The sequence below is a fragment of the Phocoena phocoena genome, chromosome 3 (genome assembly GCF_963924675.1).
Source record: "Phocoena phocoena chromosome 3, mPhoPho1.1, whole genome shotgun sequence".
Classification (NCBI taxonomy): Eukaryota; Metazoa; Chordata; class Mammalia; order Artiodactyla; family Phocoenidae; genus Phocoena; species Phocoena phocoena.
In genome coordinates this window covers 32,642,927-32,670,077 of record NC_089221.1, presented here as the reverse complement: position 1 = coordinate 32,670,077, position 27,151 = coordinate 32,642,927, and the positions used below count along the sequence as shown (strand labels likewise).

Below are 27,151 nucleotides of genomic sequence, written 5' to 3'. Positions count from 1 at the left end.
TTTGGCAGGAATTTGTGGTGTGTGTGTGTGTGTATATATATATATATATATATATATATATATAACTATTTTTTTAAATAAATTTATTTATTTATGACTACATTGGGTCTTCGTTGTGGTGCGTGGACTTATTGTCATGGCTTCTCTTGCTGTGGAGCACGGGCTCTAGGCGCACAGGCTTCAGTAGTTGTGGCATGTGGGCTTCAGTAGTTGTGCCTCGCAGGCTCCAGAGCGCAGGCTCAGTAGTTGTGGTGCACGGGCCTAGTTGCTCTGCGGCATGTGGGATCTTCCCGGACCAGGGCTCGAACCCATGTCCCCTGCACTGGCAGGTGGATTCTTAACCACTGCGCCACCAGGGAAGTCCTGTGGTATATTTTTTAATCTTGTCTTTCAATTCCAATTGCTTCTAAATTTTGTGATCTCTTATTTCAAAGTACTGTGCCACCAAAGGGTCTCAATTTCTTACAGTTTATCTACTCAAACACCTTTATAGTCACACAATTGAATTTGCTTACATTAAATAGGCATACGTTACAAGTTTTCTATACATGTTTTACATATGTACATAAAACATAGCCCTGTATATTCTATATGTGCTTTATATGTAACATAACTAAGCATTTTTTGAATTCTGCCCTATATTACTAGAGTAATCTTTCCGCCTTAACACCCTCAAATCTCAACTTCATAGTCATTTTCTCAGGAAAGCCTTTCCAAACTTTCCTGATTCAATGGTAGCAACTACGTATCTTACTCCAGGAATTTAAGTGTACAAAATAAATCATTTTACTTCATTTATTTTAGTATAATTAAATTTGACATTGAGATCCCATCCTTCCATGCTGCTGGAAAATTCATCCTTCATTCATTTGTTGGATGGGGTTCAGGGTAGCTCTTGCCTGTCCTGATGCTTCTGTCTGGGAAATGAAGATATGATATATGTAAGTATTTAGTCCATGGTGGTCATCTTGATAACCTCATTGTTCAACTTTACAAGTTCACTTGAACTGGTTGCAAACCTTCCATGCCAAGATTGGGCATGGGAGTCATTGACAAAGCTGTAGCCTCTTCCTTGATAGCCACCTTCCCTAGGGGCACTCCAAAGATTTTGCTACTTCCCAAAATAGCTGCTAGAGATCTAGCTATGGTTTCCTGCTACTTGAGGTACATGCTAACTCTACCCCCTTCTTGGACTGAAGGAATGCCCCCACCTTGGTGGCATTCTTCCCACACTCCTTCTCCCAACAAAAATTTATCAATGAGTTCAGGCTTTTAAAGAAAAAAAATCAATAAAGAATTTGCCTTTAGGGGCATTCTGGACTGGCATCACACACAAACCTCCTCTTAGACAAGAGATCGCAAGCACTTGCCTACCTTCTGGAAAAGGGGAGGCAGAATAAAGGCAGCAAAAAGGATTCACAATATGTCAGTAAATTAGCCTGCTAAAACTTTAAATCCCTGACTGTTCATTGTTAAAATACATATACCCGTCCTTTATAGCACCTAGTCACAGTTTCCATTTTAAATTTGTCTGTATGATTATTTTAATATCAGTCTCCTTACCTCCATAATGGGATCTCCATGATTACAGAGATCATGACTAGTTTTGATCACTGGCAGTCTTAAAAGCTAACATCATATCTGGCAATAATAATCATTCAATAAGCCCTTGTTGAATTAATGAAGCAATGGATAAATAATTTAGTGAAAAATACTGCACAAGCTCTGTCTATAGAAAAAGACCTAAAATTAAATGTTTTGCTCTCCTGCAGCTGTCTCCGATGTATGATCTGATTCCAGTGAAAATAAAAGATGCACACCTAAAGAAACAAAATTTGGAAAGAGCCATTGAAGACTACATCAATGAATTCAGTGTAAGAAAATGCCAACCGTGCCAAAATGGAGGGAATGTGATTCTGCTGGATGGACAATGTTTGTGTTCCTGCCCAAACAAGTTTGAGGGAGTTGCCTGTGAAATCAGAAAATAGAAAATCTATGAAGGTGAGAACAACTCCTTTGATATTATTAAGGACAAAAATATACATTTGGGGGTTATTTAATTTGAAAACTAGCTCTTGAATTAATTTGCGCTAAACTTCTAGATTATCCATATAAACAGAGGATAAAGATTGAATGAATAGTGGAAATGGACAAATCAGCCTTTATGTGTCATTTAGCACACAGTTTAAAAATCTACATCTAAACAGAACTATAAACAAATAATAAATAGTAATGATTGCATTACTTTTTTTTTACATCTTTATTGGAGTATAATTGCTTTACAATGGTGTGTTAGTTTCTGCTTTATAACAAAGTCAATCAGTTATACATATACATATGTTCCCATATCTCTTCCCTCTTGCGTCTCCCTCCGTCCCATCTTCCCTATCCCACCCCTCTAGATGGTCACAAAGCACCATTCATATAAAGAGAAAAGCTTACAGAAATATAACAAACATCCAGGTGGACATATACTCATCATGTACATATATGTCTGTGTATACATACAGGTAAATACTTCAGAACCTTTTTATAAGAAAAACAATCACAGATACAATAGAGTACTTTGTAACACATCACCTCTCCCACTAAAAAAGCCCAGGTCCATTCTTCTCTCCCACACTACTCAGATACAGTCACTTTCTTTTTTTTTTTCTTCTTCCAGTTTTATTGAGATATAATTGACATAGAGCATTGTATAACTTTAAGGTGTACAGCATAATGATTTGACTTACATGGATCATGAAATGATTACCACAATGTTTAGTGAACATCCATCATCTCATCTATAAATAACAAAATTAAAGAAATAGAAAAAGATATATGTTTTCCTTGTGATGAGAACTCAGGATTTATTCTCTTAACAACTTCCATATATAACATACAGCAGTGTTAATTATATTTACCATGTTGTACATGACATCCCTAGTACTTATTTATCTTATATTGGAAGTTTTACCTTTTTGACTGCCTTCATCCACTTCCCCCTCCTGCCAACCCTGCCTCTCGTCACCACAAATCTGATCTCTTTTTCTATGAGTTTGTTTGTTTATTTGGTTGGTTTTGAAGTATAATCGACCTAAAACACTATGTTAGTTCCTGTTACACAAGATAGTAATTCGATATTTCTATATGTTTCAAAATGATCGCTATGGTAAGTCTAGTTACCGTCTGTCACCATATAAGATATTATGTAGTTATTGACTACATTCTTTACACTGTACATTCCATACTCCTGACTCATATTTTGTACCTCTTAATATTCCTCACCTATTTCTTTCTTTCCTTCAGCCTCCTTCTCTTATAGTCACTTTCATTAAGTTAGAGTGTATCCTTCTGGTCCACATTTTTTACTTGTACTAAATACATCCGTACCAATTAAAGAAATACTCAATGTTGTTTTGGATTTTTAAAATTTACATAAATGGTATTTACTGAATTTTAATTTTGCAGTTTTAACTTTACTAGTGTTTAAGAAAACTGAGTTTCTGCACTTTTTACAGCTAATCATCTGAAATCATATTATTTTACTTTTTTCAAGGAAGAATGACTTTAGCTCTGTTTCTAATACTAAGAGGATCTGCTTGGTCTTTCATTCTGGTAGAATTAATTAGAATTCTAATAGATAAGTAAGATTTAGCTCAACTGTTAATTATCACAAGGTCAGCTAATTAGATTAACTTCCTATGAAAATCATAGCTTACATTTTTGATTGAGTAAGCAGTTTCCTACAACAAAATGTCTGAAACAATTATGCAGTTTCCTCAAACAAAGATTCACAGTCTCAAGTTTATCATTCAAACATACTTTCAACTACTGCTACAAAAATTTTTTTACAAAATTTTTAATATTACAAGAATGTCTTTTGCCCTTCTTAGCAAACACAGAAACTCAACAACATGGTGACAGTATACAAGTTTAGATTTCTCTGAACTTTTAGGATAATTGATTTTTCCTATATACTATCTCTGTCTCTCATGTATCTAAAATGTCAACCCACTGTTCTGTATTCCAAAAAGCATTATTAGTCTCCAAAAATCCATACTCAAGACCACTGTTTTTTATCTATTTCTCTCTATGTGGACTATTCGGCAGCTTTCTGTGATTTCTTCAGCTCTGTCTTCTAATTTTTCAGTTCTTTTTTTCAGCTATGTATATATAAGCTATACCCTTTAACCAACCTATAGAGGATTTTTAAAAATTATTTTAATTATAAAATAATTTTAATTAAATTATAAATAAATTTAATTTCTGTATGTTTTATTTTGTTTTAAGTCTGTTTTTTTCTTTCCTGGCCTACTGGATTTTTCCTATTTTTATTTCTTTGAACATGTTAAATATGTTTATATAGAAGTCTCTCTCAGATTGATCCAGAATATATAGTTTCTGCATGTTCTCATTCTCATGGCATTTTTTTCTTCCTCGAGTACTGAAGAATTTTTCATCACAGGCCTAGTCTTCAGTGGAATTTGTTTCCTGTGGGAACCTTGTCTACTCTGGGTAGTGAAGCTATTCCTAGGGTTGTTTGCTTCTGGGGAAGCCCCATTGTTTTCATCCCTTTGCACCAGTTTTTCATGTAAATGTCTTGGTTTGAGTTCTACATTTAGGATTTATGGATAATGAAAATCAAGGTGCCTCCTCCTATATGTATATCACTTTTTTGAAAACACTGGTATCTTCTGGTTGACTTTTCATGCCTGACCAATGATGGTCCACGAGCTCCTTGCTGAGACACTAGACCACAGTGAAACCTTTCTTGCTGAGTCTTTCCGTTGAGGGAGCTCTTCCAGGTATCCAGCTTTCTGCAGAATGTTCAGTTCCAGCTTTCCACACAAACTGGGCCTACCCCCTTCATGAGGTTGAAAACCTTAAGACGTCATTTTTCTTTTTGCATACTATTTACCTAGGGTGAAAGGCTCTGCAACTTTCTCCATCAACCAATCCAACTTCCCTCTCCTTATGTGTTTCTACTTCTTCCAGACTAGTTGTTCTCAATCAAGTTGCTCATTGTATTTACCTGGTTAACTTTTTTTAAAAAGGGCAAAAAGAGAAGCATAACAAAACAGATATCCAGCCCAAGTTAATGAAACCAGAACCTTTGTGGTGGATATTGCCTGGCCATGGTTCTCTCTTTCTTCCTTTCTCCCTTTCTTTCTCTTTCTTTCTTTCTTTTTTTCTTTCTTCTTTCTTCCTTTCTTTTTTAAATCCTCTGGTTATTCTAATCTATAGCCAGGGTTAAAAACCTCTATTCTCGACCCAGACCAATTAACACCTCCGATGAAATCTCCTCCAGCATCTTCAGGCATCAGTTCTCTGTCTACGCTCCCTGAGTGCTTTCCCCCTTGTTCTTTCAGCAGTAATCACACTTACTCACCCGACACAAGATGAACATCACCTCTAGTTTGGAAATGTGTCTTATATCTTAAATCTCACTCTTCTCCCAGCACCTAGACAGTATCTCGCACATTATGGTACAAAAAGATAAAAGGATGAATAAATGGGTGGGTGGATTGACCCGAAGTTGAAGTTCTATTAATCATTAAGATTTGATAATCTTTTGGTTTTTTCCTAGTATTGCCAGCCAAAAAAAAAAAAAAGCTACTGTTTGTTTCCCAGGGATCATATGGAAAGAAAAACATCAGGACCTTCCAGAGATAGCTCTTGCTGCCAAATGAAAAGCAACGTGCTTCATGAAAATTCTGCCAACCTCTGAAGTCTCCTCTCTCTTAGATCCACAATGCTTCTTTTCCTCCTTAAACTCCTATGATGTTTCCATTTTTTATTCCCTAATGAAGAGAGTCAGCAGTGAAATATGCCAGGACTGCTTTCTCCTACAGCCAATGCCAATCCCTTGCTAGCAAAACAAAATTGAATTAAAAAGAGAGTGTTGGTTAAAAAGACTTAAAGTAATTGTGAAAGTTCTTTGTATGATGAATACGTTCTGCCAGTTCCATTACCACAAGTCTGTATCATGCAGTTGTGCTCTTGTTTACGTTCTTGCATCTTGTTCTGTCATTCTTGGATACATGCATGCATTCATTCTGCAAATACTTGCCGAACACCTACCACAAGCACAGAACTCTGCTTTTTTAGGTCTTAGCTCTCCGATTTAACTCTATGTCTCCAAGGAGAAAAGTGTATTGTATTTGCAACCAAAAATCATTAGATTAAATCATGTGAAATTGTCTCTATTTAGTCATATTTTACCAAAAACAAAACCCCAAATCCAGTGATTTCATATGATCCAACTTAATACCTAGCCTTATGAGTTGCGTAAGGTTAAGTCTACCCACAAAAGGAGCTAATTAAAGGAGCTGGCTATACAATTTTATTCATTAGATAGCATGGTACTTAAGACCTGAGAGCTTTGAAAAGGTCCGAGAACCCTAAAAGAAGAAGGAGAAGGAAGGAGAAAAGAAGGGCTCAAAGTACAAGGGGAAAAAAGCAAAATCAAAATTAATAAATATTTAATTAAATGTCAACAACATTATCATGTCAATTTGCTCAGTTTTTTTATTAATAAAATTTTCACACCTTTATAAATAAATTTAAGTTAGTTTTCCTCACTTCACAGAAATTCTCAAGAATGTACATGATTGCTGAGAAATCACAATACAAATAATTTCAAAAGCAAAATTTAAAAACTAATTTTCTAGGTATTTTTTCCAGCAAAGGAAAATGTTGTTGGATATGAGATGTATTTTAATGTAAGGTAGGACACAGAGATAGTTCTCTAAAAATAAATGTGCCAGGCCCTTTAGGGTATAAAATAGCATTGGTGCTCAAGAAAATACCTATTTCCTGCCCCCCAGAAACCTGAGTGAATCAGAAAGAATTAGGATGTTAAATACATACAAATATTGAACTCTAGTGTGTTCTTAGACAATCCACTGTTGAGTTTCTGATGTACAGCATCTGGATTAAGGTAGAGTTACCATAGTAACTACTGGGAATTCCTTGCATCCTTGTGAATTACAAATTGTCAAACAAGAAAATTGCTGATCCTTGACCAGACTCCTGAGGGTCAGCTTAATGATTTATCAGTGTCCCTTTCCTGGGAATGGGGGAAAGATTGTCGGTTCACTGTTGACAGTGAGACTCTCCAACTTCCTCCAAAGGTGGCATATCTGGTAGAGCATTTCCAGCAGGGTGCAACACTAAGACATCAGAAACTGCCCGGCAGGAATCAGCATAGAGGAAGAATCACCAGAAATTAGGGGAAATGAGGACCTCCCAGAGGCTAAGGCTTACATGGCTCATCCTGGATTGAGGTTTCCTGAAAAGGGAAGTCCTAGCTTGGTCTGGCCAGACTGAGTGCAGTATTACCCACACGTGGTCTCTGAGAGGGCACACCACAAATTCAAAGAGCAAGGGATGTGTGAGGGAAATAGTCCTCTAATGCTCAGGCCATACACTCAGATCATTATACTGAGCTCCAGCCATTATCAAAGGACCTGAGAAAGCTGGACGGGCATTCATGTTTCCTTGGCCTTAATAAGAAAAGAATCTTCAGAGAATTGCTACATTTTTACGCTTTTCCCTTTTTATATGTAAAACTCAGGTTGCTTATTCATTCTACTGATGACATTGGTAGACATATGCCTGCTCACTGCCAACTCATACCAGCTTTACACCATGGCCTCCCCAGGACCTTTTGAGTGTGTATTTGATTGTAAACACAGCAGAACACTGCATCCAAAAACCCCACAAGAGAAGCTCCTGAGTTAGTGTCCCAATATTTATGAAAATCAACCCAAAATGGTGAATAAAGACTAGGCTCAGCTTACATTTATTTTCAAAGAAAATAAAACTTCTCTCTCTCTCTCCCTCTCTTCCACACACTCACACACACAGCCACACACACATATAAATAATTTGTAGGACAACCATCTCTCTTTCTGCCCACCAACCCTCTCCCAGCCCCTCCACCACCACCTCATGTTCATTACTCCCTACTATACTAAGAGCAGTGAAATGGTTCAAGAGAATGGAATGGTGTGGCTTTTTAACACTAGACAAATTATTAAACTCCTAAACCCCAAGATATGCCCGGGGTTAGTAATATTTCCTTCATAGAATTGTTAAGTTGATTCATTGAGATAAAGCATATAAAAACCTTGGCGCCTAATAGCAATAAATTGTAGCTGTTGCTATGGTATCATGCAAGGCTACTGATATAAATCTTTTCAACTTTCACTCTAATGTTTGTGACATTAGACAGCCAAGATGATTAAACCTGTAAATGGAGGATAACTGTATATGGCAGAGTAGCTTAGTACTCTCCTGTAAATAATTAGTGGGTTCAATGACTTTTTTTTTAAGAGGAGGTGTTTTCGGAGATTGGTTCAAGATGTCTGAGTAGAAGGACATGCTCTCACTTCCTCTTGTGAGAGCCCAGAGTCACAACTAACTGCTGAACAATCACCAAAAGGAAGACACTGGAACTCACCAAAAAAGATACCCCACATCCAAAGACAAAGGAGAAGCTGCAATGAGATGGTAAGAGGGCCATAATCACAATAAAATAAAATCCCATAACCGCTGGGTGGGTGACTCACAAACTGGAGAACAATTAGGCCATAGAAGTCACCTGGAGTGAAGGTTCTGAGCCCTACATCAGGCTACCCAAGCTGCAGGTCTGGCAACGGGAGGAGGAATTCCCAGAGAAACAGACTTTGAAGGTTAGCGGGATTTGATTTCAGGATTTTGACAAGACTTGGGGAAACAGAGACTCCACTCTTGGAGGGTACCCACAAGGTAGTGCGCACATCAGGATTCAGGGAGAAGGAGCAGTGACCCCACAGGAGAATGAACCAGACCTACCTGCTACTGTTGGAGGGTCTCCTGCAGAGGCAGGGGAGTGGCTGTGGCTCACCACAGGGACAAGGACACTGGCAGCAGAAGTTCTGGGAAGTACTCCTTGGCATAAGCCCTCCCAGAGTCCACCAGTAGCCCCACCAAAGACCCTCTAGGCTCCAGTGCTGGGTCACCTCAGGCCAAGAAACCAACAGGGAGGGAACTCAGCCCTACCCATCAGCAGACAAGCAGATTGAAGTTTTACTCAGCTCTGCCAGACCAGAGCAACACCCAGCTCTACCCACCACCAGTCCCTCCCATCAGGAAGCCTGCACAAGCCTCTTACATAGCTTCATCCACCAGAGGGCAGACAGCAGAAGCAAGAAGAACTACAATCCTGCAGCCTGTGGAAAGAAAACCACATCCACAGAAAGACAGACGAAATAAAAAGGCAAAGGACTATGTACCAGATGAAGGAACAAGATAAAACCTCAGAAAAACAACTAAATGAAGTGGATGTAGACAACCTTCCAGAAAAAGAATTCAGAATAATGATAGTGAACATGATCCAGGACCTTGGAAAAAGAAAGGGGGTAAATATAAAGAAGACACAAGAAATGTTTAACAAAGACCTAGAATTAAAGAACAAACACTTAGAAGAATTAAATAACAAACAAACAGAGATGAACAATACAATAACTGAAATGAAAACTACACTAGAAGGAATCAGAATAAGTGAGGCTGAAGAACGGATAAGTGACCTGGAAGACAGAATGGTGGAATTCACTGCTGTGGAACAGATAAAGAAAAAAGAATGAAAAGAAATGAAGACAGCCTAAGAGACCACTGGGACAACATTAAAGGCATCAACATGCACATTATAGTGGTCTCAGAAGAAGAAAAAGAGAGAGAAAGGACCAAGAAAATATTTGAAGAGATTATAGCTGAAAACTTCCCTAACATGGGAAAGGAAATAACCACCCAAGTCCAAGAAGCACAGAGAGACCGAGGCAGGAGAAACCCAAGGAGAAACACACTGAGACACATAGTAATCAAATAGACAAAAATTAAAGAGAAAGAAAAACTATTGAAAGCAACAAGGGAAAAAAGACAAATAACATACAAGGGAACTCCCATAAGGTTAACAGCTGATTTCTCAGCAGAAAATCTATAAGCCAGAAGGGAGTGGCATGATATACTTAAAGTGATGAAAGGGAAGAACCTACAACCAAGATTACTCTACCTGACAAAGACCTCATTCAGATTTGATGGAGAAATCAAAAACTTTACAGACAAGCAAAATCTAAGAGAATTCAGCACCTCCAAACCAGCTCTACAACAAATGTTAAAGGAACTTCTCTAAGTAGGAAACACAAAAGAAAATGACCTACAAAACCAAACACAAAACAATTAAGAAAATGGTAATAGGAACATACATATCAATAATTACGTTAAATGTGAATGAATTAAATGCTCCAACCAAAAGACACAGGCTCATTGAAAGGATACAAAAACAAAACCTGTATACATGCTGTCTACAAAAGACCTACTTCAGACCTAGGGACACATACAGACTGAAAGTGAGGGGATGAAAAAGATATTCCATGCAAATGGAAATCAAAAGAAAACTGGAGTAGCAATACTCATATCAGATAAAATAGACTTTAAAATAAGGAATGTTACAAGAGACAAGGAAGGGCATTACATAATGATCAAGGGATCAACCTAAGAAGAAGATATAACAATTATAAATATATATGCACCCAACATAGGAGCACCTCAACACATAAGACAAATGCTAACAGCTATAAAAAAGGAAATTGACAGTAACACAATAATAGTGAGGGATTTTAAAACCTCACTTATAACAATGGACAGATCATCCAGACGGAAAATTAATAGGGGAACACAAGCTTTAAGTGACACAATAGACCAGATAGATTTAATTGATATTTATAGGACATCCCATCCAAAAACAGCAGATTACACTTTCTTCTCAAGTGCACACAGAACATTCTCCAGGATAGGTCACATCTTAGGTCACAAATCAAGCCTTGGTAAATTTAAGAAAATTGAAATCATATCAAGAATCTTTTCCAAACACAATGTTATGGGATTAGAAATAAATTACAGTGAAAAAAATGTAAAAAACACAAACACATGCAGGCTAAACAATACATTACTAAATAACCAGGAGATCGCGGAAGAAATCAAAGAGGAAATCAAAAAATACCTAGAGACAAATGACAATGAAAACACAATGATCCAAAACCTATGGGTTGCAACAAAAGCAGTTCTCATAGAGAAGTTTATAGCAATACAGTCCTACCTCAAGAAACAAGAAAAATCTTGAATAAACAATCTAAACTTACACCTAAAGGAACTAGAGAAAGAAGAACAAACAAAACCCAAAGTTAGTAGAAGGAAAGAAATCATAAAGATCAGAGCAGAAATAAATGAAATGGAAACAAAGAAAACAATAGCAAACATCAATAAAACTAAAAGCTGGTTCTTTGAGAAGGTAAACAAAATTGATAAACCATTAGCCAGACTCATCAAGAAGAAGAAGGAGAGACTCAAATCAATAAAATTAGAAATGAAAAAGGAGAAGTTACAATGGACACTACAGAAATACAAAGCATCCTGAGAGACTACTACAAGCAACTCTATGCCAATAAAATGGACAACCTGGAAGAAATGGACAAATTCTTAGAAAGGTATAACCTTCCAAGACTGAAACAGGAAGAAATAGAAAACATGAACGGAACAATCACAAGTAATGAAATTGAAACTGTGATTAAAAATCTTCCAACAAACAAAAGTCCAGGACCAGATGGCTTCACAGGTGAATTCTATCAAACATTTAGGGAAGAGCGAGCACCCATCCTTCTCAAACTCTTCCAAAAACTGCAGAGGAAGGAACACTCCCAAACTCATTCTATGAAGCCACAGTCATCCTGATACCAAAACCAGACAAAGATACAACAAAAAAAGAAAACTACTGACTAATATCACTGTTGAAAATAGATGCAAAAATCCTCAACAAAATACTAGCAAAGAGAATCCAACAACACATTAAAAGGATCATACACCATGATCAAGTGGGATTTATCCCAGGGATGAAAGGATTCTTCAATATACACAAATAAATCAATGTGATGCACCATATTAACAAATTGATATACCATATGATCATCTCAATAGGTGCAGAAAAAGCTTTTGACAAAATTCAAAACCCATTTATGATAAAAACTCTCCAGAAAGTGGGTATAGAGGGAAGCTACCTCAACATAATACAGACCATATATGACAAACCCACAGCAAACATCATTCTCAATGGTGAAAAACTGAAACCATTTCCTCTACGATCAGGAAGAAGACAAGGATGTCCACCCTCGCCACTATTATTCAACAGTTTTGGAAGTCCTAGCCACAGCAATCAGAGAAGAAAAGGAATACAAATTGGAAAAGAAGAAGTAAAACTGTCACTGTTTGCAGATGACATGACAGTATACATAGGTAATCCTAAAGATGCCGCCAGAAAACTACTAGAGCCAATCAATGAATTAGGTAACGTTGCAGGATACAAAATTAATGCACAGAAATCTCTTGCATTCCTATACACTAACCATGAAAGATCAGAAAGAGAAATTAAGGAAACAGTGCCATTCACCACTGCAACAAAAAGAATGAAATACCTCGGAATAAACCTACCTAAGGAGGTAAAAGACCTGTACCTAGAAAACTATAAGACTGATGAAAGAAATCAAAGATTACACAAACAGATGGAGAGATATACCATTTTCTTGGATTGGAAGAATCAATATTGTGAAAATGACTATATTACCCAAAGCAATCTACCTTGCACAGTGCAACCCTCTTGCACTGTTGGTGGGAATGTAAGTTGATACAGCCATTATGGGGAACAGTATGGAGGTTCCATTAAAAACTAAAAATAGAATTACCGTATGACCCAGCAATCCCACTACTGTGCATATACCCAGAGAAAACCACAATTCAAAAAGACACATGCACCCCAATGTTCATTGCAGCATTGTTTACAATAGCCAGGTCATGGAAACAACCTAAATGCCCATTGACAGAAGAATGGATAAAGAAGATGTGGCACATATATGCAATGGAGTAATACTCAGTCATAAAATGGAATGAAATTGGGTCATTTGTAGAGACGTGGATGGACCTAGAGACTGTCATACAGAGTGAAGTAAGTCAGAATGAGAAAAACAAATATCATATATTAATGCATATATGGGGAATCCAGAAAAATGGTACAGAGGAACCAGTTTGCAAGGCAGAAACAGGCACAGATGTAGAGAACAAACGTATGGACATCAAGGGGGGAAAGCGGGGGTGGGGAGGGAGATGGTGGTGGGATGAATTGGGAGATTGGGATTGACGTATATACACTAATATACATAAAATAGATAACTAATAACCTGCAGTATAAAAAATAAATAAATAAAATAAAATTCAAATCAAAAAAAAAAAAAATTAACCTGGTTAGATTTACAAACTGTTAAGTTCTGAATATGCTTTCTGTTCTTGTAACTACTTACCTGAATATAATTTTACCCTGATGATACTTTAAAAAAAAAAAAAAAAGAGGTGTTTTTTTCTGTAGCAAAATACACATTACATAAAAGTTACCATTTGGTCACTATTAAGTGTACAGTTTAGTGGCTTTAAGCACATTCACATTGTGCAGCCATCACCACTCGCCACCTCCAGAAGCTTTTCATCATCCCAAACTGAAACTCCGTATGCAGAGTTTCAATACAATGCACGTTGTATTGTACACATTAAACAGTAACTCTCCATTCACTACTGCCCCAGCTATGGTAGCTACTATTCTACTTTCTATCTCTATGAATTTGACTATTTCAGGTACCTCAGATAAGTGGACTCACAAAACATTTGTCCGTTTGTATCTGATTTATTTCACTTAGTGTAATATCTTTTGTGTTTGAGAGTTTTAGCTTGTTTTTTTTATAATAACCGTCCTAATGGGTATGAAGTGGTATCTCATTGTGAGTTTAAAGTACACTTCCCTAATTATTAATGATGTTGAGCATCTTTTCATGTGGTTATCGGCTTTAGTATATTTTCTTTGGAGAAATGTATGTCCAAGTCTTTGCCTATTTGTTAATCAGGTTTTTTGTTGTTGTTGAGTTGTAGGAGTTCTCTATATATTCTGGAAATTAATCCCTTATCAGATATTTGATTTGCAAGAAGTTTTTAATGTTGAAGTCTAATTCATCTACTTTTCCTTTTGTTGCCTGTGCTTTTGGTGTCACTCAAAAAATCCCTGGATCCAATGTCAATGTCATGCAGCTTTTCCCCTATGTTTTCTTCCAAGAGTGTTATAGTTTTATTAGTTCTTATGTTTAGGTCTTTGATCCATTTTGAGTTAATTTTTGTATATGGTATAAAGTAAGATTCCAACTTCATTCTTTTGCAATGTGAATATCCCAGTATCATTTGTTGAACAGTGATTTTTTTAACCGTGTGTTAGCCTACTAAAGTCAATCTACCTGGAAAGGACAAGAGAAAAGAGGGTCAGGGTGACATTGAGTCATTTCACAAATTGTGTTCTATTACATTTGTTTTCATAGCTACATTATAGATACCCCTAAGTCTGCCGTATAGCATTATTAAGTAGTAGTATTTAGTTCCAAAAGGTACTACAGAATTGAAAATAGAAATATTCCTATCCTTCTGACCAAAAAGAAAGTTGTCACTAGGTTACACTCAGGTATGACCGATTTTGTATTGTCATAAATAATTTTGTGTTTAGGAAGGCTTCCAGTCTGACAAATCTTCATTTGAGAAATAGGGTACCAAAAAGACTAAGGTTGAAAGAAACTAACACAACATGTAAAGCAACTACATACACCAATAAAAATTAAAAAAAAAAAAAAAGAAAGACAGGTTGAGTAATTTTTCAAATGGAGAGAAGGAGAGAATAGGGTGATTCTAAAGTGAAAAAAAAAAAGAAAGAAACTCAAGGAAAAAGAGTATAAACTGGAGATGCTTTTAAGTTGACTAATTTAAACAAATTTGAAATATATTCTGAGTGCAAAGAAAGGTGTAACCATACACAAAAATAAGCTCAAAATGGATTAAAGACCTAAATGTAAGGCCAGAAACTATCAAACTCTTAGAAGAAAACATAGGAAGAACACTCTATGACATAAATCACAGCAAGATCCTTTCTGACCCACCTCCTAGAGTAATGGAAATAAAAACAAAAATAAACAAATGGGACCTAATGAAACTTCAAAGCTTTTGCACAGCAAAGGAAACCATAACCAAGACCAAAAGACAACCCTCAGAATGGGAGAAAACATTTGCAAATGAAGCAACTGACAAAGGATTAATCTCCAAAATTTACAAGCAGCTCATGCAGCTCAATAACAAAAAAACAAACAACCCCATCCAAAAATGGGCAGAAGACCTAAATAGACATTTCTCCAAAGAAGATATACAGAATGCCAACAAACACATGAAAGCATGCTCAACATCATTAATCATTAGAGAAATGCAAATCAAAACTACAATGAGATATCATCTCACACCAGTCAGAATGGCCATCATCAAAAAATCTAGAAACAATAAATGCTGGAGAGGGTGTGGAGAAAAGGGGACACTCTTGCACTGCTGGTGGGAATGTGAATTGGTTCAGCCACTGTGGAGAACAGTATGGAGGTTCCTTAAAAAACTACAAATAGAATTACCATATGACCCAGCAATCCCACTACTTGGCATATACCCTGAGAAAACCAAAATTCAAAGAGAGTCATGTACCAAAATGTTCATTGCAGCTCTATTTACAATAGCCAGGACATGGAAACAACCTAAGCGCCCATCATCGGATGAATGGATAAAGAAGATGTGGCACATATACACAATGGAATATTACTCAGCCTTAAAAAGAAATGAAATTGAGCTATTTGTAATGAGATGGATAGACCTAGAATCTGTCATACAGAGTGAAGTAAGTCAGAAAGAAAAAGACAAATACCGTATGCTAACACATATATATGGAATTTAAGGGAAAAAAATGTCATGAAGAACCTAGGGGTAAGATAGGAATAAAGACGCAGACCTACTGGAGAACGGACTTAAGGATATGGGGAGGGGGAAGGGTGAGTTTTGACAGGGCGAGAGAGAGTCATGGACATATACACACTAACAAACGTAGTAAGGTAGATAGCTGGGGGGAAGCAGCCACAAGGCACAGGGATATTAGCTCGGTGCTTTGTGACAGCCTGGAAGGGTGGGATGGGGAGAGTGGGAGGGAGGGAGACGCAAGAGGGAAGACATATGGGAACATATGTATATGTATAGCTGATTCACTTTGTTGTAAAGCAGAAACTAACACACCATTGTAAAGCAATTATACCCCAATAAAGATGTTTAAAAAAAAAAAAAAAAAAAAAAAAGAAAGGTGTAAGGCTTCATCATTACTTATCTTGTACTGAAATGGAAATATTTCTGTTTTAAAATTAGACAACAGACTAGGAAAATGAGTATATTCACACCTGCACTTAATTGACAGTGGGACAGGATAAGAATTCCAGGAATGGGGGAGTGGTCCATTTCCCCTTTGTCATCTTCTCTGAGTCTGTAAATTCCCAAAGCACATCAGTTTATTTTCCAAACTTTCTGGCCTAACCTTCCTGTTTGGAAGGAAACTGGGAATGAATGAATGAATGCGGAAGGACAAAAAGAAAAATAGATCTATTTTTCATGTAGGACCTTTTCTTTCTTTTATTCATTAAAGAGCAATTATTGTTAAAAAATCTTCAAGCGCAACAATCAATCCAATGAGGGTATGTATTTTGATGGTGTCAGTTAAATCTTTTGTTGGAGATCCAGTGAGATAAAAGGATTAAAAGACTCAACACTCCCACAGAGCTCTCTAGGAGTTCCCCAAATCCCAAGAGAGGGTAAGATACAAATTATATCCCAAATGAGAAAGTAGTAAGTAAATTAATATATAACATAGGATTCTTCTAGAAGCTTTGTTCTTTGTCTCTTTGCTCTCCAAGTTAATTGGTTTGGTAAAAGACTCCTTAAGTAAAGTTTAGATTATTTCTCCATTGTCCTATTTCAACAGTTTTTTTTAGAGTTTAGTAAACATTTGCCTGGGGTTGGGTTTAAATTGTAGAGACAATTGTTCCCTGCCCTTCTTGAGTTTAAATACAGTTTACTCATCTTCTAAGCAGATAGGGTAAGAGGTCCCTAGAGAAAAAGAACCAGGCATGGCTTTCTTGGCATAAGAGAAGCCATTTTTGGCCTAAGCCATTTGGTGCTCTAAGCCTGCCCACAATGTCCTTTAACAGGTCTCAGTAATTAATGATCTTAAAGGAACAAATAAACGACTGCTATCAGGCAAGAAAAATAACAATAACAAAGATAATATATCAGTTGTAAAGACTCCTAGTTCTATTTCAAGGGTAAAGATTAGCCTGAAGCCCTCAACCACCAGATCAACTGGGATCTAAGAGATGATGATGTTGACCTTTGCTGCCCCACGTGACTTCAGTCAACTAAAGCTTGGATTCTGTTGACTGCCCAAGCTCCTTCATGAATATGCATGTATCCTTACCTTAAAACTCCCCCACTTTGCTGTTCGGGAAGATGCTTCTTTGAGAAAGATCCCTGGTGTTCTGCTTACTGGCTGCAAGTAATCAATCCTTCCTTCTCCTGGGCTTTGGCTTGGTTGTGTCTTTTAGCTCGACACCCACCAAGAGGCAAACCCAGTTTTGGGGTAACAATCCTATTGAAATATAGTAGGAATTCTCCTTCTACTGAAAGATGAATTGATTTTTCACTGAAGTTGATTAATACGTTTTTTCTTCCTAGTGCATTGATGTTCTGAAAGGATTATGGCCTCCTTTCATCAAAAATGGAAAGTGCAAGAGTGAAAAAAATCCATTTTGTTTTCAAAACAAAAAGTGAAAGAGAAATAAGCCAAATCAAGGAGCTAGCCGTTTCCTCCCGCACAACTTTTTAAAGCGTGCCTTTTCTTATCCTGCTTTTTTCCTGCTCCTTTCCATGTGGCTATTCCATATCTCTCCACACAAGGAAACTAGAATTTCCTTGAATTTCTATGAATCTATTTTGTGAGTTTCAGTTGTTCTTTCCTGGCAAGGTTCAAATGCATGTCGATAAAAGACAAGTTTACAAAATAATGAAGTTTTAGCTGACCAGTTCCCTAGTCTGGAAACATAAGGGGTCACTTAACATTTCTGTGCTTTCATTTCATCTTCAGAAAGCACCAATGTAGTGACCATCTCCCAGTGTTTGACAATATTTTAGCCAAGAGTTCTCCTACAGCTTCCCATAAAGGATGGGCTTCGAGGGAGGCTGTACACATGCAGAATTAGTGTGCAAACCATATACTGCTGTCATCAGATTCTGAAAGGAACCCATGAGTCACAAAAAAAGCTTTAAAAAAATAAAAGCTACTCTAGATATTAGGGTGATAGAAGGAAGTAATAAAATTAATTCGTACTGGAGGAGTTTCAGATCTGGTTAGGGGGCCAAACTTAATGCAACCGATACAATGGGAGAACCATAAAAGGGAAACATATCAGAGCTTCATTTCGTGGTGCAGTCTGCAGGGTCCAGAAAAAGGGAGAGATGAGTGAGCCAGAGGCACAGAAGGCTTTCTGGGAGAGGTAAGACTCGACATCCTCCTGTTCTCCTATCTCAGGGCTCTTGCCCAGGCCTGTGATTGTTGGGCACGTAAAGCAGATGATCATCTGTTTCTTTTCTAAAATGTTAGCCATTCAGGTTATAAAGCTGAAACTGTGTAAGAGTATATAAGTCTTTCTAACCCTCTGTGCTAACAACTTCAACCAGGCTCCTTTTAAAACCTGATAGATACAACAGTGACAACGTTTTTAAATAAGGCTCAATAAGTAGTGTTACTTACATTGTCATTAGTGTTCTCGCCTTCCATCTTGTAAATTGACTTAAAAAAAATGAAGCTGGATTCACCAGTCTCCCCCAACCCCACCATGTCTCTGGGCCTCACAGTCTCCATCTAGCTGTCACTTTGTACCAGGAAGACAGCCTCATTTTACCATTGCCTGAACAGAAACAGTTCTCTAGAATGTAAATTTATGAAGAGATTTGAAGAATTATAACCATTTTTGTGTTCTCTAGGCTACTTCTCCCTTCCACTAGCAGGAATAACTGCAGCGCCCATACCACAAAAAAATAACTTTATCTTCTTCAGATGGTATCGTTATACTGTGTGTCAGCTTTCTTGCATTTCCTGTTTCCTCTTCCCGCTCAAGGATTTACATACTTAATTGAGTTCACAGGAAATGTGCTCACATAAGTGATACTTGAAACATGCTTTTTTAAGTAAAATGATTATGCTCCAAAAACTAAAAATAAAAACTTATTGGTGAGTTATGGATGAGAGCTACAGCTAGCCTGTTTTTTCTTAGCCAAGATACTTCTCTTAAATATATTTTTGAGAGACTGCTGAATTTATGTCAATAACAACTAAAAATCACCTTAATCTGCAATTAGAAATAAACACAAATTGAAATGAAACTCAAATGAATAAATTGAAACTCAACATTCTCTTAACGAGAGACTTGTACAGTTAGCTACATTGTTAATGGAAATTGCTCGATTTCCGTTTATCGTGTAATTTTTGTCCAAATTACCGGCCCAGAGAGAAAATCATAGAATGACCAAGAATAAGTAATTATCATGGAGCGCATGGTGAAAATATGTCGGTAAACTTGGTAGTAAACAGTGTCAGAGCATCAGAATTATTTCTACAGTACTATCAAGTTATTGCCTCCTAATCTGTCATCTTCCTCGTACGTACGAGTCACTTGCTCCTCCTTTTAGAGCCTGGGCTTGCCTGCATTTTGAAGCCACCTGGGGAACTTTAAAAAACACTGATGCCTGGGTCTCAAAGTAGAGATTTTTATTTAATGGTCTGGGGTTAAGCCCGGAAACTTGGATTTTTAAAAGCTTCCCGGGTGATTTTAACGTGCTGCCAGATGAAAACCCTCTGCTTTAGACCCTAAATTGTACTGTTCCAACAGGTAGTGGATGAGAGGCTTTTCAGTTAAGCTAGAGAATGTCTCCATTTTAAGGTCTTCTGGCAATGGTTTATGTCTAAAAGAATGCATGGTTCTCATATCTGCCTTACTTTGATCTTCCTCCTCCGTTAATTCATTGAGTATTTATTATGTGCCAGAGACAGTGCAATTTCTGACTACCCTCCTAGTTCCAGACTATCCTCAAGTCCTCAAGCCCTACCTCTCTTTAAAATACCTACAGTTTCAAGGCAATCTCAAATTCCTTTCTACCCCTGGGACCTGACCCTTGCCCTGCCGTTCTGCCTTGTCCTGGCAATGATTCTATCCATATTTCTAACCACATCTTGATTTTGAAAAATATTTTCATTTTAAGAAATAAATAATAGGGAGTATCCATTTAATAAAGAATTTTTATTGTCACAGTAGTAATTAATATTAGGTCAGGATCAAATGAAAAAAATTGGTGTCTCTCTACTAGGTTAATGCGGTAGTACATACAAGATCTAGAAATTTGCAACCCAAAATTAAGAAGTCAGTTGCCTTTCCTTTGCAATAGGACATGAAGATGATCTTCTACTCTTAAAATTACTTTAGTATCAGTATATATATATATATAGAGAGAGAGAGAGAGAGAGAGACTATATATTAAAAATAAAGGAGGTAAAAATCCAAGTACCAGAATGAGTTCAAACAAGCACTAGAGAAGATTGGTGGGAACTCTGACTAGTTGGGATCAAATATTATGCCCTTAACTCAAGAATATCTAGTTCACCAGTGTGAGAGATTGAGGCATCTGATGCTAACAAATATTACCAAAAAATTAACGCAAGAACCTAGACTGACATGTACTTTATATTTTTAATGAAATGAGTAACGTCCTATGATAAGCTTAAAATATGTCCACCATTCAAATATTGGTGAGATAGATTTAAATGCATTTGGAACTGATGATTAAAATTATCATGATCTTTTTGCTCTTTTTAAGATTATAGTTCTGTTTTAAATGTGCCATATATTCAAAATTAAAAAGTCAGAAAGTCAGCAAAGTACAAAATAAGGATTATTTGTAATAATACCTCCACCGAAGTGAACCACTGTTAACATGTTAATGTGGGTCCTTGGCAGATAAATAAATAGATACATAGATAGGTCCACAAACACACATTTTATATAAAATGGGTTAATAACATACACAGAGTTTACAATTCAGGCACTTTTTAAAAAATTCTGTGTCAATATTTAAGACTTCAAAGCTTCACCTGTAGCTGTTTTCATATTATTAAAGCATAATAACTGGATAAACCTGGCCAGTTATACAAATGCTCCGAGGGCTGAGATAACATGCAAATAAACCTTATATATCAATGTGTGAAAACTGGACAGACCACACGGTTCAAAAAAGGAAGTACACCCTGCATAGCTAACTTGCACATTCACTGTCCGAGTTACAGCATCTTCGGGGTCACTGTGTGCCAGGCACGTCAACTCTTTTCAATAAAAATGGTAAGTAATAGATTTTATGACTCTCCTTGGTCTCCTAGCAAACGTCTAATCTTTTCTACATAAAGCGGAGAGGTGTGGGAGTGCTTCACGGCCAGGTCCTCCAAGGCTTTGGAATTTTTGCTTATCTCATCATACTTCCATTTGCTTATAAGGCTGCTAAGGCTTTATTATATCAGCTGAGGGACTGTGGTGGCTGCAAGAGTTCCTTTTTCTGATTCTAGCCTTCAGAATCGAGGAAGAGCTATGCCTTAAAGAAAGAAAAGCTGCATTCTTTGTCTTGCCTCTTAAGATGGTTGGGTGCTACAACCAGAAGTGCAGTCGTTTCCTTTTATGAGCACTTTGGAGCCCTGAAGAGAACCCCAGTGATATACGTTGGGCAATATTGCTGAGGATGAGTGCCATTTTGACAACATGGTGAATTTTACAAGAGGAGCTCTTTTGTTTAGAAAAATGCATTTTATTATTTTAATTAAGAGAAGCAAAGTCCAAGTAGTCCAAATCTTAGGGACAGGTTGTGTTCCAAAGTTAATTGAAAGTCATTGTGTGGAGTGCACTTAAAATCATGACTGGGTTCCCAGTGTACCATAAAAACTAGCTTAATCCATAAAGTAGCTGAACTACAGCATTAAGATTCTGCTACAGTTTCCTATTATTTCGCTGTATAATTGGCTGTGTTCTCATACATGTGGTGTTCTCAGGTTCACAGAGTCTAGAAGAGAGTCAACTTTCTATCCCACGCACCCCTCCCAGACTCCTCAGCCGCTAGAAGATAGAGATTGGTTATCCCTTCTCTTGTTATGGAGAGGATTACTTCCTTTGCCACCTCCCAGTGGGAAGATGGGGACTGAGGCAATGATCCCTGCAGGTACTCAGTGGGGCAGGGAGTGCACTGTAGGCTCTGGAATAGAGAGGGTAGAAAGATTCATGGCATGAGTATGTAGTCTAAAATCTCTTGCACCAGAATGGGGAACGGGCAGAGGTGAGAGAACGTAACCTCACCATAGGGGAAAGAGAGGGAGAGAAGAGATGAGGTCAGACTTGCAGAGTCACGGGGAGGGGAATACCACAGAGAGGAAACGGTAGCCCGTGCGCTGTCCCTGCAGCCTCATCTGTAGAGGAGGGTGGTCACCTATCAAGATGGGACTTACAAGTCCCTCTGGTGTTTCCAAACTCGGTCTTCAGATCCAGGATTCTTAGAAAAGATCTTGACCTTAATTACGATATCCTCTTCAAAAATAAATAAGGGCACTGTGGTTGACAGGGTAATTTGCATTTTCTTAGGGAAAAATAGATGGTAATAGAAGAAAAAAAGGAGAGAGGTTTAATTGGATAGTGTGTGTTTGGTGTTACATATAACGTTTTCTTAAGAGATCACCATCTTATTACAAAAGTAACGCATATTACTAAAGAAAATTTCTTAGAAGTGAAGAAATGACACAATACTTGTTTTCTATAGTTCTATCACTTAGGGGGCAGTCATTGTTAAATTAATACAGATCCCTTTAGAATTTTGTCATTTAAAACTATATCTTATAAATATAATTTTCTACAAGTACTATCATACTTTATAAACTATTTCCTTACTTGCTTTATAATTTAAAATATCTTGAATAATATCTGAGTTATGATAGCATTTTTAATAATGAATCATTTTTAATGACTGCATTGTATTCCATAATTTATTTTAGTTCCATATAGCTGGACATTGAGATTGCTTCTTATTTTATTTTTCTTTCTTTATGGTAATATAGACAAGACTGTCATAAGCATTCTTTTATATACATTGCCTTATAATTTTCCATTGTCAGAACTACTAGAAGAATAGGTAGGTGAAAAAACATATATTTAGACTCTGAACACAGTTACCCTCTTGTTAAACAATATATTTTAAGTTTACCTACTGTATAATGCATGGCAAATGTATTTCCCAGTGGTAGTTATGGTTTATACATGCCTATCCTTGTAGCATATCAAGGATATACTTAAAGAGGAAGTAGATTTCCTTTAATTTCTCTCTCCCTAACATTGCCTCTGACATTCTACGACAAGTTACGGAAAGGCACATAGCATATTACAAGAAGGAAAAAACTCTTTCTACTTTTTCTCCTTGGAAGACATCATAGATCAGTCAAAAGGCCATATTCCTGGCTTTTTTGTGTGTGGGGGGGGGGGCTGCATCAGGTCTTCGTTGCGGCACACAGGCTCTTTGTTGTGACCCACAGGCTTCTCTCTAGTTGTGGCACACGGGCTCCGTGGTTTGCAGCATACAAGCTCTCTAGTTGAGGTACAACAGCTCAGTAGCTGTGTCACGTGTGCTTAGTTGCCACGCGGCATGTGGGATCTTATTTCCCTGACGAGGGATCGAACCCGTGTCCCCTGCGTTACAGGACGGATTCTTTACCACTGAACCACCAGAGAAGTCCCTATTCCTGGCTTCTTATGCTTTGCTTACTAGTTGTATGTTTTTTTCATCAGTCACTTGAGCTCTGAGTTTGTTTCCTTGTCCAACTGTGATGAAGATGTTGATGATGATGACAGTAACTATCTCGCAGGGTTGTTTTAAGGAGCGAAAAAATTGTGATTACAAAGCACCTATTAAAGTGCAGGTCCCAGCCAGACACTGAATGAATGTTGGTTTCTTTCTTTCCAGCCCCAAATAAATGATTTCCTAAGGAGGCATAAAGACTTCAATGAACACAAAGAGGAGAATACAATGGAAGTTAGCATTTGTGAGCCTTGACATACGCCATCTCATTAAATCCCTATAACAATCCTTACAAAGAGTTAGTTACTGCTATCGTCCCTAGTTCCTAGGTGAGAAAACTGAGTCTTGGGAAGGGTGATTCCCTTACCCGCAGCCACACAGCTACTGAATTTCCAGAGTCCACAGCACTGGAATTTGAGCACAATTCTGTCTGCTCTCAGAGCCTGAGTTTTTCTGCATTATGCTGCATCCAAGAAAAAGTAGGTACAGAGGAAGACAGCAAGGTGGTCCTAGAAAAGCCCGGGACTGGCTTTTAGGAGGGCCAGGGGCCTTTCCTCAGGCTGGTGACCACCTCTGTTTGATCTGGGAGTCAGTGGTTGTAACTTCTTCTGCTGTTACCGTTATGAATTATATCCTATTTTCAGAACGCTCACTTTATTGAAATCTTGCAAAGCCACTGGGATAAGAGACTACATGGGTTCCTGGCTTTGTGATTCTCCACCCCAGGGTTTAGAGAGGGGCATTCAATGCTCAAATGCCTCGCCTTCCCTCCAAGCTCTCCTGCTGTGTTACTGGTGTGACTAACTCTGCCTGCTCCAGGCTGAGTGCAGGAAGGGAGCATCAGAAAGTGGAACCACATCATGGCCCAAGTGGTTATTGGGAAATTCACCTGTTATCACCCTCTTCCTATAACTTATTGGCAGAGGAACTGTAGAAACTTGTGGGAATTAGGTGGAAAAGTACGTGGGGTTTTGTGAGGACAAGGATATCAGCTATAAAGAATGATAGATTTTAGCTACACGGTGGCAAGGAGGGCTGGGCTCCAGGCCCAGCCTCCCCATAAACCGCAGTGGGATCTTGACTCAGCTTTCCAGCTCTCTCAAGCAGCTCAGTTAAAGTAGAGGGTGGGCTAGGTGTTCCATAATGTTCTTTATGATTCCACATTTCAGAAGCAGAAGGCAGCGACAGTAAGATTCTACTTCTCAAACAGATGGTCCTGTGGAAATTGACTTAATCTGCGACCTTAGACAAATTATGTCACTTAACAGCCTTAACTGGAAATAACAGAATGATACCTGTCCACACGACAAGTATGTTTAGGTACCTTTCAAGTTGTAGATTTTCTGAAAAAGAGGGAGGGGCAGATATCGAATCATGCACAAATTTTTGTATGTTCCCAGTTAGTGAGGGGAAAAATCTTTTATCAATAAACCTTAGAAGGTTTTAAGAAATGAAGTAAAAATTGGTTTGGGGGTTTTATTCGTTTGTTTTGCTCTTTTCGGTCAGCTTGCAGTTCACGTGTAAGCAACTAACAAAAGAAATGTGTTATCACTCTTTATTCAGTGAGGGTTTGTTGAGGCCCTGTTCCACGTTGGGCTCTGCTGGACAAGAATGCAGGGTGAAGACAGGTGGGTCCTGGCTTCCTGGAGCTCACATTGAGCGCAGTGGGTCCAACTTTAGCAAGTATCTGAATCACCTGGAGGGTTGGGGAAGGAGCCTGGGAATTGGCGTTTCTGATAAGATTCCAAGTATGCTGATGCTGCTAGTCAAGGGACCACAGCTGGAGAACCACTGTTCCCTGGAAGATGGAAAGTTAATTCAGGTAAACAAATAAGTAAACTAGCAGGCAGTGAGCTCTGAAGGAGGTAAATAAGGAACTGAGATAGAATATACGAAGGAAACATCCTCTTTAGATAGTGGTCTGGTCTTCGATGCCGTGATACAGCGCTGGTTCTCAACCCACCTTGTACGTTAGAATCGCGTGAGTAGCTTATAAATCATACCCATTCTCAAGGCCCCAGCCAAGACCAGTTAACTCGAACCCTTAAGGGGGGAGGTGGTGTCCGGTGCAGGTTGAGAACTGCGGCACCGAAGAGCGAGAATAAGCTGGGCACAGGGAAGGTGGCAGTAAAGACCATTTCAAGCACAGAAAATGACAGGGACAAAAGACAAGAGGCAGGGGACAGCTTGCACCTGCAAGAAGATAGGGTGGCAGGAGGAAAAGCAAGAGAAGAGGAGAGAGGCAAAGAGGTGTTTTCTAGAAGCAGGCAGCGTCACATATTGCAGGGTCTCGAGGGCCATGACAAGGAATTTCATCTTATTTTGTTCACCCGGGCAGCCGTTGGAGGCTCCCAAGCAAAGGAGTGAGTGTCATTATCCGATTCACATTTTGAGGGGAGGGCTACTTCTGAAGTGACGTGCATTCTTTCCAGGCAGCCTTGACCATGGTGTGGAGCTTCACCACTGACTTTCTCTCCCTCATCCTTTAAATTTTGACGCCAAATTTAAACACAGCCAAGTGTTTAATTTGTGAAGGATTTCTGAGGGGGATGATGGGTTTGGGGCCCCGCAAATAATTTGAGGGGCTGCAGAGGAGGCCCACTTGAGAGCTGGTGTTCCAGGGAAATCAGAAAATAAAATCTGAGCTAGAAGAATCCCTCTGGAAGCTGGGGTTCCAAGCCACTTCTTTCATGGAGAGCGGTGATTCTTGAGCTTATCACGTAAGTTGGAGGGGGTCAGTCACAGTCCTGAATGACACACTACTGTCCCCAAATAGAAATTCACTCACCTCCACACACTCCCTTCACGTACACCCCTACTCTCTACTCTCGATCTATTTATATCCTCTGCTTCTGCAAAATGGACTGCTTCCCCTTTGCTGCAAGGTCTGTACCAATATGTTAAAAAAAAAAAAAAGCTCCTCTGTTATGACAAGCGAGTTTTTTTGTTTTTGAGTCCCACGTTTTTCTTTTTTTAAAAAAAAAATCTTTATCGGAGTATAATTGCTTTACAATGGTGTGTTAGTTTCTGCTGTATAACAAAGTGAGTCAGCTATACATACACATATATCCCCTCCCTCTTGCGTCTCCCTCCCTCCCACCCTCCCTATCCCACCCCTCTAGGTGGTCACAAAGCACCGAGCTAATCTCTCTGTGCTATGCGGCTGCTTCCCACCAGCCAACTATTTTACATTCGATGGTGTATATATGTCGATGCTACTCTCACTTCACTCCAGCTTCGCCTTCCACCCTATGTCATCAAGTCCATT

At 38.2% G+C, this 27,151-nt stretch overlaps 1 protein-coding gene across 2 annotated transcripts in view; it reads left to right on the top strand.

Moving 5' to 3' along the window:
- Positions 1-17,523, top strand: part of C9 (complement C9) — a 61,609-nt gene extending 44,086 nt beyond the window's left edge. Inside the window, exons 9-10 of one of the 2 annotated variants that reach the window (XM_065875120.1) lie at positions 1,773-2,001; positions 17,283-17,523. In XM_065875120.1, coding sequence (XP_065731192.1) covers positions 1,773-1,988 — 216 coding nt within the window. In that variant the 3' untranslated portion in view covers positions 1,989-2,001; positions 17,283-17,523. Of the gene's footprint in view, positions 1-1,772; positions 2,002-17,282 lie in introns of those variants that run through there. The other variant, XM_065875118.1, reaches the window with a different exon arrangement.
- Positions 17,524-27,151: the final 9,628 nt, after the last annotated feature.